Source organism: Oncorhynchus clarkii, chromosome 13, assembly GCF_045791955.1.
Source record: "Oncorhynchus clarkii lewisi isolate Uvic-CL-2024 chromosome 13, UVic_Ocla_1.0, whole genome shotgun sequence".
In the NCBI taxonomy this organism is placed as follows: Eukaryota; Metazoa; Chordata; class Actinopteri; order Salmoniformes; family Salmonidae; genus Oncorhynchus; species Oncorhynchus clarkii.
In genome coordinates this window covers 49,447,388-49,459,406 of record NC_092159.1, presented here as the reverse complement: position 1 = coordinate 49,459,406, position 12,019 = coordinate 49,447,388, and the positions used below count along the sequence as shown (strand labels likewise).

Sequence of the window (12,019 nt, the reverse complement as noted above, 5' to 3'; positions counted from 1 at the left end):
GAGCGTGCCAGCAGCAGCAGCAGTTGCCTCAGTCAGTGCTGGCTGTGCAGCTTTGCTGGGGCTGATAAAGCGAAAGAGGGAGAGAGAGGCAGTGCTGCTACAGCTTTGCTCTAATTTTCCCCAGACTGGCTGCTGTTCCTCTTTACTCTGTCTCTCTCTGATAGCATGGTGTGGTGGAACAGACACAGGCCAGAACTGCCTCCTCCTCCTCTTTCTAACCATAACACTTTCCCTCCATCCCTCCATGCTCACTTTCTCTCCACATGCCACATGGGTCTTAACTTTCTTTGACACATCCCACTGGACCATGTTGTGGTTCTTTACTATGTGTCGGTGCATTTCCCGAAAAACGGCATGAAAGCAACCATATGGATACGGCAAAAGTGTTTGAAGTCAGTAACAACTATGCCGTTCTGGCTTTACTCTCAAATTGGAGATAAGGAGTAGGCCACACAGAAGCTGCCTAGTATGCCCCAAATGACTAACTTTGATAACATCAGCTTTGATAACATCGGCTAATTTCCCCATGCCTATCTGCTCTTGAGAGGAGTTCGCTTGGGCCTGTCAAAATGAGGGAGATAGGGTGCCATTACATATGTTCTCATTAAATTGAAAGGTGTATTGGTAGTTTGAAGTGGGTTTACTTCTACATCTCAGAGGACATTCATGTAGATTTACCATAACCCTTCCAGACTCAATGATTTTGTGACTTTGGAATACACGAATGTGGGCTGATGGTACTTCTAGGAATTCAAATCTTATAAAATCTTATACAAATGCCTTAAACAATTCATTTTTCAAAGAGTATTTGCTTTTTTGATAAACATTTGGACAGTTCCATTAACTCAAAAATACCCAAACATTTCAACATTATACACTAGTCTGTTTTGCATAAGAACTGGGGCAGAAATTTTGGTTATGCTCTGAGCTGAAGCCCAAAAAGACGTCCACATACAGTCCCTGATTGAAAGAGCAGGTTTTTAGACACACATCAAACAGATGTTGTACAGTAGGTGGGGCATATTCATGATGTCATAACAATGACACCTCATTATTGTCACTTAGTCTTCTGTTTGGAGAAAATATAACATTAGACAGTATTGTTTCCAATTAGTTGTTGTTTCAAGATGTTGCTCATTCCACTTAATTGGGAGAAAACAAGAGAGCAGAATTCCCAGGTTGGAACCCTAATGATTTCATTTTTCGGAGGAATAGTCTCATTATTCCTGAGCCAATGTCAACCCAGTCGTTACCTGTCAATGCTTTTTGCTGAGGCTAGCTTTCTCCGCACTAAGCTGTTAAACATTAATGGACAATCCTTCTTCCCTTTGTGCTCGATATGACATCTGATGTGTCATTTTGACTGACAGAGAGTCGGGGGGCTAATTTGCAAATGCTGCCATCCATAGCATCCAGTGAAGAAACACATTTATCAAAAGCCCTGTGCCCTTTTCTTGTCTCCTTGTCATATTAGCTTCTGAACACTGTCAGGGCAGCGTGGAGATTATGGATTTCATTTCAAAGGCCTCGCTGTTTTCAACATGCAACTCAACGTGGTGACAAGGTTAAAAAAGGCTACCTCATTCAACCATGGGCCACAAAGTAACTTAGTGTGCTTGGAGAGTAACAGTAGCCTTATACTCATACTGTAATATGGGGCAAACACAACTGAAAGTACACAAACCTGTCAAATGAAAAATGAGGTGGGAAAGTACATCAAATATGTAGAGTTCTCTGAAACGATAAGGATTGTTAGATTTAGATTGCACAAGGTCTCCCAGGAACCTCCACTGAACTAGGGGCTGAAGTCAATTATGTAGGCCATTGTTCTTTTTCAGTCTCCACTGCCTCATCCAAAATTACATGGAGGTTGAACATGATGCAGTGTCTTTCATTGAAAATTAGGCTACTGCGGTTTCTGGAGCCTCCTATAAGTAAGTGTGTTAGCTTTAATGCAGCTTTTTCACTGAATATTAACCAACTGCTTTCCGTTGTAATGTATGCTGTCTCTCTTTCCAGCGAGCCACATTCCAGATTAGATATCAATGTCTTAGGAAATATAGCCATTTTTCTGAACACCAGAATGGAACATTCCAATAGCGTGGAGACAAACTCTGCTATCATGGCATGTTAAACTGTGTATTAGCATCATATTGTGGCATGTTATTGTATTACCTAAAGCAGATCATTCCCAATCTCTCGCATAATAGGCCATAATAAAAGCCAACTATATAGAAGCACCAACAACTGCAACATGCTGCTGTTACATGGTATGAGTGAACGCAGCATTGTGCAGTAGAGCGAAGATTTACACCACCAACGTCGCACTCTGAAAGAGAAAGCTCTAATGCAGTTCTAGAATGATCCAGATTACTGAGTGCAGCCTGTAGGCATGACCGAGCACACTGCTGTCAGGGGCCGATTTCTAATTAACTGAGGTACCTGTATTGGTGACGTAGATGCGCTCATGTGGAGGGGGGAGTGAGGGATGGAGTCGGGTCGGAGCAGAGCGGGGTCTCACGCGGAGCTGAGGTACTTTGGTTCAGTCTGTGACAGAATCGAGATAACCAGTTGCCGGACATCATCAACGGGTAAGTGCTTATCTGTTTCGTTGCTGTGTGATTTTGGTTGTCTTGTTTGTACAAAAGTTTCGTTAGATTTGCCTTCTTCTCTCCATGAATAGAGCTGGAGGAAAGTAAACTTCGTACAAGAAAAGAGGGGGGAAACTACCAGCACTGAATATGTTTGGCTATTTCTCTGTAAAATGAGTTAAGACGTTTTATTTGTCTGCGTTATAACTTTGAAGTGGGCATTCAAAAATAGAAAGCATAGCACCAAGAACTACTCAAGGATATATCCGCATAGTGTCAGCGCTGGGTTGCGCTGTCCATGGTGCTGAAACAGTTCGCGCGTCTGCGAGGGAACGTTTGTTTGACTGAGCAGAATTGTTTTAGCGCGTTCATATGCGTCTGTTTAGTTGGCATTGATAAGCAATTCATAACATTAGATTTAATTTGGTGCAGATGGTTACGTTATTTTTCTTGTGCAAAATGTTTGTTCCTTTTTTTTCTTTTAACAAAGTACTTTTTTTTACAGTAGGAATTTACTGAATCCTCGGTCTTTCTTTCCTGCTTTCTCTACAGAAAACAATCAGCGTTCAACTGTGCAAGATTTAGAGCTTTGCTAATAAATATATACTTATGGTAGATGGCATTGTCGGAGACAGCCGGAGGGGATTCTTCAGCCCATTTCTCAAGCTGAATCCAAATGACACTTCCTCCACCCAAAAGTCCCCCGATGACCACAGAACTCCACCTATAGTCGGAGGATGCTGCACAGTGTGTGACACGGTCGTCCGACCGCAATTGATTGGTGCAAGAAGCGTCCTTCCCTCAACCAGAGCATGACACTCTCAGCAGTGGACAGTTGGAAAAGGGCTTCGGAAATGAACCCCTGTGGACAGCCGCAAGACTGGGTCAGTGGCAGGAGCACGGCTAGGTGAAGAAGCAGAGGTCTTCGTGTGAGGAGAGAAAGCATACAACTAAAAAAAGTGGGGGGCAAACGATCGCATCAGCAAAGACATACAACCTCAAATCATGGGGATACAGCATCTTCTGCTTCTTTTGATTTACTTGGACCCGCTGAATGTACTGTGCGCGGCTACAGCCAACAAGAAGAAAAACGCTCCAAAGCGGAATCAGAAGATGAAGGAGGTGAACGGCACGGAGGCGCCTACTGCGGTTCCGCGGCGAAACACTCAGGTCCAGGCACCGTCGATCGCTACCCATGACACCTGCCTGGGCTACTATGACGTGAGCGGAGCGTACGATAAAGTGTTCGAGTGCAACAATACCGAGCACCGCTACTGTTGTGGAAGTTGTTTCTTGCGCTATTGCTGTGCAGAAAAAGGGAAACGCATAGAACAGAAAACTTGCACAAATTATAACACCCCAGATTGGATCAAAACGCAGCCTCCCTCCCCGGCACCAACAGGTGACACTTACGACCCTGACTTGGATCAGACTAACACAACGGTATACATCACCTGCGGTGTCATAGCTTTTATCATCCTCATCGGAGTTTCTGCAAAAGTTGCCTACGACAAAGCAACCAAGCCCCCTCAGGAAATGAATGTCCATAGGTAAGTCACCCTGACATTCAGGTTAAGAAATAGTAATTTATTATGGGGGGCACTTTTTTTCCTCTGTGTGTGTGTGTGTGGGGGGGGGGGGGGGGGGGGGGTATGATTGTGTGTGCAATCACTGTTATGAAACACCAGCTTCAGCTTTCACAGACATGAAAAGTCCGCTGATGACAGTAAAAAATGTGCACAGTGGGTATAGAAAGCTAAATTAGATTTGTGAATTGACTAAATCATGAGCACTTCATCACAATGATGCATAGAAATCTGACCACATTTATTCTCAACTTTTGAATAGGGACGAAGCCATAATTCACAATGATGATCAATTTCATTCCTCTCTGGAAAATAGTGTTACATCACCTGCAAGCCATTACGCAAAGGACAACTGATGATTACAATCAACTCCTTTTCAAGTACCTCTCTTATGCAGATATACACAACCCCCAACTGACAGTCAACCCGATTCACCACTACCACCACCACTACTACTACCACAACCACCACCACTACTACTACCACAACCACCACCATACATTGGAACATTAAATGTCTCTTGTCAACTAAAGTATTGTTCCGTTTTCATCAGCAGCACAAACAGACCTCCATGAGGCAGGTGTGGAATTGAATGGCTCTGTCAAAGAAAAGGCATCACATTCATGGTCACGGTATAACATTCAGACTAGGAGCAAGGTTGGGTTGCTTCACTGCTAACAACCCAGAGGACATACTGTACAGATGTCACTCTCCCTTCTTTTGATTGACTTTGTATCTTACGGGATAATGGCCCATGGATGGACTGCTGTTGGGAAAGTATGAGATAAACGCATTATGGTGGAATACATCTAACTGCCGAGGAATCAATGTATCAATGTATTAATTATATTATGTCCCTATGAATGGAATGAATGCATACTGTTCCACTAATCCTTATAATCAGGCAGTCTGAAGTCCAACAACTTCTAAGTATTTGGATAGGTGCTGAAAATAGCGTATTGCCACCAAAATTATTGAAGCTGGTGATTTTTTCCATGACACATTAGAAGCCTTGACTATATTGTTAAGCACGTCCTAGAGCTAGGAGAGTAACTACTGTACCTTAGTCTGAATTGAAAGACAGTTAACCTTCTGAAGTGGAGGAGTATGTTAGGGATTTTGTGCTCTGACATCAACCCGCCATGATGAATTTAGCAGATTAAGCCAGCAGCTATCTCATTCACTCACAGTGTTATATGTGAGTAGTATACCTATACCTTGCAATAAAAACTATAACAAGACAGTACCCAAAGAGATGGTTTGGGTTGCGAAACCACATGTGGTTAGCCAATCATTGTGGTTGTCTAATGGTGGTCTGGTGTCTATTAGCCCATAGCAGAGGGGGTTATCTACCTGTTCAGCCAAAGCTAAGATCTTGATTAAAGCCCATGTGAGGCTAATTGTGCCTTGCTAGGACTGGCTTCTGTACCCTCGTTACCTGCTGGCTCCATAAAATCAAGGTAGTGATTGGAATTCAGATGGATTGTTCTCAGAGTCCATGCAGCGTTCATTTGTCCCCATTCTTAAGCAAGCCCCTCCAATGGCATCAACCCTAGATAGAAAATGTATGTTTCTCCACTAGAGATCATTTGTACCACAACCCTAATGGATATAGTGGCTGGTCTAGCAGACTGGAAGACCTTTGTCTGGAGTTAAATGCAGCTTGAACTGTAGCGGTGGCCAGATGTTCAGTATGGGGTAAGCTCCAAGGATGACACTGTCATCTTCTCATGACAGGGATCTACAACCATAGATCTGTCTCTCTTCCACAACATCCATTGACCTCGGCACCTGTTTTCTGCATTAATACTTCTGCTGTTAGATGAGTCCCACTCACACTGTTGTTAGAAGTCCATACTTCAGCCTGTCAAACGTCATTGACTCCTAGCTGAACAATGCATATCAAAGCATTAGAAAGGAAACCTTTTTGTTCCCCTCAGTTTATTAAATGTCTGGTGGACGGTTCTGTTGACAAAATATAGATACGAGAACAAGGCTTGGATAAGTGCCCCCCATTCATTTTCCTTTTGGAAATTCATGGTTATGTCTACAACCTCAATAGCTATTGATTTAATAGTCACACCAAAAGATGGTGTCAAGTACAGGTCTTTGGTTTAAGAGATAATGCTCTCAGACACATTTTTCTGCTCATAGAGTGACATTCAAATATACAATCCTTAAATGCAAGCCAAGCCATTACCTTGACAGTTTCAACGATGACAGTACAAGTAGAAATATGATACCAATATCTGTCTGTCTCTAGTGTATTCCTACAGTTCTAGTCAAAGCTATTTCATGCAACCTACCAAACGACTCACTTTGATCCCACTAAAGACTATTAGACTTCTGAGGCTGTGGCAGTACCTCCATCTCAGTACTCAGAACTGAGGAGACTGTGAGGATTTCTGGCCCCTTAATGCTCTCCTATCCTAGCCATGGGGCATACTTTCAAATGGATATGCTTACTGCCACCACCACATCAGTATGAGTGGTGGTGAGAGAGATGAGACAGATGCTGCCCAATTCTGATTTTTTTCTTTACTTTTTGGTCTTTTGACCAATCAGATCAGCTCAAAAAATATATAATGTAGGGCCTCCCGGGTGGTGCAGTGGTCTAGGGCACTGCATTGCAGTGCTAGCTGCGCCCAGGCTCTGTCGCAGCCGGACGCGACTGGGAGGTCCGTGGGGCAACGCACAATTGGCCTAGCGTCGTCCGGGTTATGGAGGGTTTGGCCGGTAGGGATATCCTTGTCTCATTGCGCCCAGCGACTCCTGTGGTGGGCCAGGCGCAGAGCACGCTATCCAGGTCACCAGGTGCACGGTGTTTCCTCCGACACTGGTGCGGCTGGCTTCCGGGTTGGATGCGCGCTGTGTTAAGAAGCAGTGCGGCTTGGTTGGGTTGTGTTTCGGAGGATGCATGGCTTTCGACCTTCGTCTCTCCCGAGCCCGTACGGGAGTTGTAGCGATGAGACAAGAGAGTAACTACTAACAATTGGATACCACAAAATTGGGGAGAAAAGGGGGTAAAATTCTATTTAAAAAATATATATATATATAATGTGAAAATATCTCATGTGACTGGTCAAAAGACCAATTTTCAAATAAAATCAGAATTGGGCTGCCTGTGTAAATGCAGCCAGAGTAGGGATGACTAAACGAGGAGACATTGCATAGTGGACATTCAATAGCTTTTTTTAATGATTTATTTCCAACAATCATTTGGCACATTTGGTAATAATGATCTCTGAAAAAATGACTTCTGTGGCTGGCTTGAGACATACATGCTGATAACCCTGTCGAGAGCTGTATTGGAACATGGGATTAACTATATACGAGGCAATGGTTTAAATGTATTTAGCCCTGTTAAGTGACTCAGAGTTTTATCTCAGTGACTGGGGATGGATTGTGAGGGGAATGCTAAGGCATTGGCAGACATTTGTTGTTTCTTCTGTGACCTTCACGGAGGCACAATAAATGTCGAGTGAAAGCCAAAGCCAGGGATTTGAGTGGTCTATATTGATCACTTTCTCGAAAGCAAACCTGGATGCAATTTAAGATGGATCTGTTGCAAAAAAGTATCTACTCTCAGATTGAGTACATATTAGGTTTTGTTATGCCGGTGAGAGTCAGTTCCAATACATTCAAAAGGGATTTCTAAATTGACCTGCATGCAGTGAGATTGAATATGTCATTTTTGAGCGATTTTACCATAATATTGGGCAGAGAAAGCAGATTGGGTGAGGTAGGTGAGATAGTATGACTTTGCAATGTCTCTTGTATAACTTTAATGCATGTAAAGCACACCTACATGGATGTATTTCTTCTCCAGTTTTTGCTTCTAGTGGTTGGCATGTCAGTTATATCCTTCTCTCTGCTCACATTGGGAATATTCATTTTTTTGGTGTTCCTGACAACCTATTCTCTCATGGACCGACTATGTTAACCTAATTGGTACTGGTACTGGTCCTCAAGCATCTGACCAAATTACAAAATATTTTATTTCTGCGTCAACCGAGATTACTGACAACCTGACAGGCAGGGTCAATGCTGCAATTCTTTTCTAACATATTCATTCAGCCATGAATCATGGCTTGACAAACATTTTGTGGAGTTCAGGATCCAAGGGGAGTAGAAATTCACTTTGGTTTCCATTTTTTTCTCCCCAATGCTTTTGAACCTATTTTAATTGGTAAATGGCCCGGTGCAGCAAAGAAAGGGCTAGCAAAGCTGCAGTTGGCTCAAAACAAAGCAGCACGCCTTGCCCTTGACTGTACACACAGAACTAACATCAACAGCATGCATTAGTCTGTCATGGTTAAGGGTTGAGGAGAAATGTGTTACTTCTCTTCTAGTCTTTTTAAGAAATGTGTGTGTGTTGAAAATGCCTAACCACTTGTATAATCTCTATGCATACACTTCAATGAGACATACTGTACATACTCCACCAGATACGCCACTATGGGTTTCTTCACAGGACCCAAACCAAAGACAGATTTAATGCATCGCTCAGTTACTGTATGTTTAGAGCCATGTCATTGTGGAATGCTCTGCCACAAGAGGTTACTCAGACAAAAAGTAAGTTTAGCTTTAAAAAACAGACAGAAAATGTATGTTGTATCACATCATTTCTCCTATTTCTTGTATATAAGAATATGAATATGTATATACTGTATGAATAGTGTGTAAATACTGTTGTCTCTTGGTCCCATTCAAATATATAACTCTTATTTTTACGTGCATTTTTCATTTGGATTGAATGTAATATCTTGTGTTTTTCTTGTCTATAATGGTTCTGTACTTTGTCATGAATTTGTACATTGTATGTGTACCCCAGGAAGAGTAGCTGCTGCATGTGCAGTAGCTAATGGGATCCTAATAAACTAAACTAATCCGTTTAGAATGCAGATGATAGACTTGTTGAACATCTACGCCACATGCTCATAATAATTCAATATCTGTCTCAGTCTGAAATAACAGACTGAAATAACATGTCGCCATTTCTGTAAACACATTCTAGGCTTCCTTATCTCTTTTGACAATGTAGAAATGTGTTAAAATAGAAAAAAAAAGAGAAGAAAAAAAATCTAATTTCACTGCGGAGGCAAGTCCCTCTGATAGCCAACAAGACTGAACTACATCCTCTGTCATGTGCTGCAAGTGCAGTGTAAATGGAATTTCAATTTATTTTCACTTCTCTTCTTTACAGTATTTACTTCACTCCCTCGATGGATGATGGGTGTATCGTTTGAAGATTATTTTATACGTTCCCATTTCTTTTCCCTTCCCATGCATAGGAATGTACTGGTGCCATTGAAACATGATTTACCTAAGAGATTTTGTAGGAGAGGAAACTGTGACAGGTCTAGACTTTGGGGTTTTCAAACACAATATTTTTTTAAAAGCACCTCTATTCCTCCACTGTGTGGGACTGGTTGAACGTGTTCCTGCCATACAAGACGCAAAGTAGTCAACTGGGGCGATGAAAACCAGGTCGCCTCAGTCTGTGAAAAGGATATGGTTAAAGTGTGCCCATCCTAGAAGGGAAAGGCTATTAATATATAGCTCCCAAAGTCACAGAGAGTTATGGAAAGAAGTTGACTCAGGTCGACTTTGACACAGTTACATTACCCTTTCAGCTCTTTGTAGAAACCAATATGTCCACCATCCTCACCACTATACTTCAATGGGGACCAATGTTGAAAATGGTGATAGCAAGATGCTTTGTGTAGAGCCCTTGAAAATTGGTAACTTGGTAGGAGTTAGATTCCCATTTGAACCTTAGTAGTGGGGGCGTATAGCTCTAGCAGAACATTCTTCAAGGAACATTGATGAATTGCTTTAGCTGTTTTCCCTTGGCCTGAAGGGAAAGGCCCATCTGTACTCAGTGTGGCTCAGTATTGAAACCTGGCCTATCGGCCACCTTGGGTGTAATTACACTTCACACTGTGCCTGGTTCTGGAGCTCCACCAACACAATTGGAGCTGTATGTAACTAAATAAATTAAGTAGACCTTCTGGGGATGTTGAGAATAATGGTTGTCGGTGATTGAAAACAGGAAAGTATTTCTGGTTCTGTTTGTATAGTCTGAAAACGATAAAATTACATCTGTGTTTTTACATTTATTTTGCAGAGCCCTTGCAGACATTTTGAGGCAACAAGGACTAAATAAGGAGAATGAAAATATTGCAGCATTGGAGGGTTCACCCAAAGACATGGACACACCTCTCCGAACGTCCAAGAACCATTACACCCCAGTTCACACCATGCTAGCAAACCACGGTGGGTACCTGCACTGTTTTTACTTCACATATCCAAGAATATCTTGCAAAAATGATTCAAACTGTACTTGTCCTAAGCATAGGTTCTGAAATGGTCTTTACCTGTAGTAAGCTGCATGGTGCACTATGAGTTGAATCAAAGTCCTTTCTCTGTATAAAATCGATACCCATGATGACAGAGTTACTATGGAAACAGCAGTTATGTTAAATAGTTAGATCAAATGAAACTAGGTTCAATGTAAATGTCATGAGATCATAATAGAGAAGGTGTTATTAAAGCCATATTCTTTGCCCTCAGTTACGTTCTCTGAGTGGTGGAGATCCAGTCTGAATTTCATATAGACAGTAGTGATTGGTAGGAATTGTGGAGGTAGATTATAGAAATCCCATTGAAACGAGACAAGCAGGGATGACTGAATCAGGAGACATTCTATTATGGACTTTCAATAGCTTTTTATGACTACACAGTAATCTCCATTGTACACGCTTCTATGTAACAGTATGTATAACTACTATCATTATACTTTGCTGACATGTGTACAACAATGTTATTTCTATGGTATGCAACCTTTGCATGGTAAAGTGGGACCTTATTGCTTTCATTAATGGTTAAAATGGTCTTTGACACACACACTGAAATAGATGATGGGCAGTGTTGGGGAAGCTACTCTGAAAATATAATATATAATATACACAATATACACACTATTGTAAGTTAAACTACACTAAAGCTAACCTTAAAGTTACTTTTAAAAAGTAGTTCACTACAACCAAACTACTTAGCGAAAAAGTATCATACCTGAATCTGAAATGTCACAGACTACAAATTGCAAGAACATATCACTCTGGAGTCAGATGTTAACAGAATGTGTATTCTGGCCTATTAAACTCAAACATGTGGAATTCGGCACACAAAAAGTGTTTCAAGTGAGAATTAGGCAGGTTTAATGCTGAAAAATTAAGGCAATTCTTGACTACTTCACCAATATTTTATTTTTGAAAAAAAAAGTGGTGTGTAGTTCCAGTAGTAAGCTACACCACTACATGGCAAAAAAGTGGTGTGTAGTTCCAGTAGTAAGCTACACCACTACATGGCAAAAAAGTAGTGTGTAGTTCCAGTAGTAAGCTACACCACTACATGGCAAAAAAGTGGTGTGTAGTTCCAGTAGTAAGCTACACCACTACATGGCAAAAAAGTTGCCTACAAAGTTGCCTACTACATGACAACACTACCAAGATTTGAATTTAGGTCAACTACCACAAAGCTGCTGCAAAAATGTATTTAAATTGCTAGTTTAACCACATGTAGTTAACTACTCCCCCAAACTGATGATGGGGGCCCTGCTACTTAAGTATATTTTTTAAAGACTGAAAACGATATAGCAGTTTAGACAAAGGGCCTCGGCTGAGTCTATTTTCATGCTGGGTTCCATAAGCCTACTCAGCATTGGCTCAAAATGGAGATGCAACTTAACATGTTCTTCGGGAGACACATGGCTTTTGTCCTGAGATAATTCTGTCTTGCATCGCTGTTCCTCCTTCTTTTATCCGGTCTCCAGATCCC

At 41.7% G+C, this 12,019-nt stretch overlaps 1 protein-coding gene across 2 annotated transcripts in view; it reads left to right on the top strand.

The window, feature by feature from the left end:
* The first annotated feature begins 3,575 nt into the window (after positions 1-3,575).
* LOC139424014 (protein shisa-6-like) overlaps positions 3,576-12,019 on the top strand; it is a 67,261-nt gene continuing 58,817 nt past the window's right edge. For both annotated transcript variants that reach the window (XM_071175695.1, XM_071175694.1), the window contains exons 1-2: positions 3,576-4,141; positions 10,308-10,456. In XM_071175695.1, coding sequence (XP_071031796.1) covers positions 3,597-4,141; positions 10,308-10,456 — 694 coding nt within the window. In that variant the 5' untranslated portion in view covers positions 3,576-3,596. The remainder of the gene's footprint in view (positions 4,142-10,307; positions 10,457-12,019) is intronic.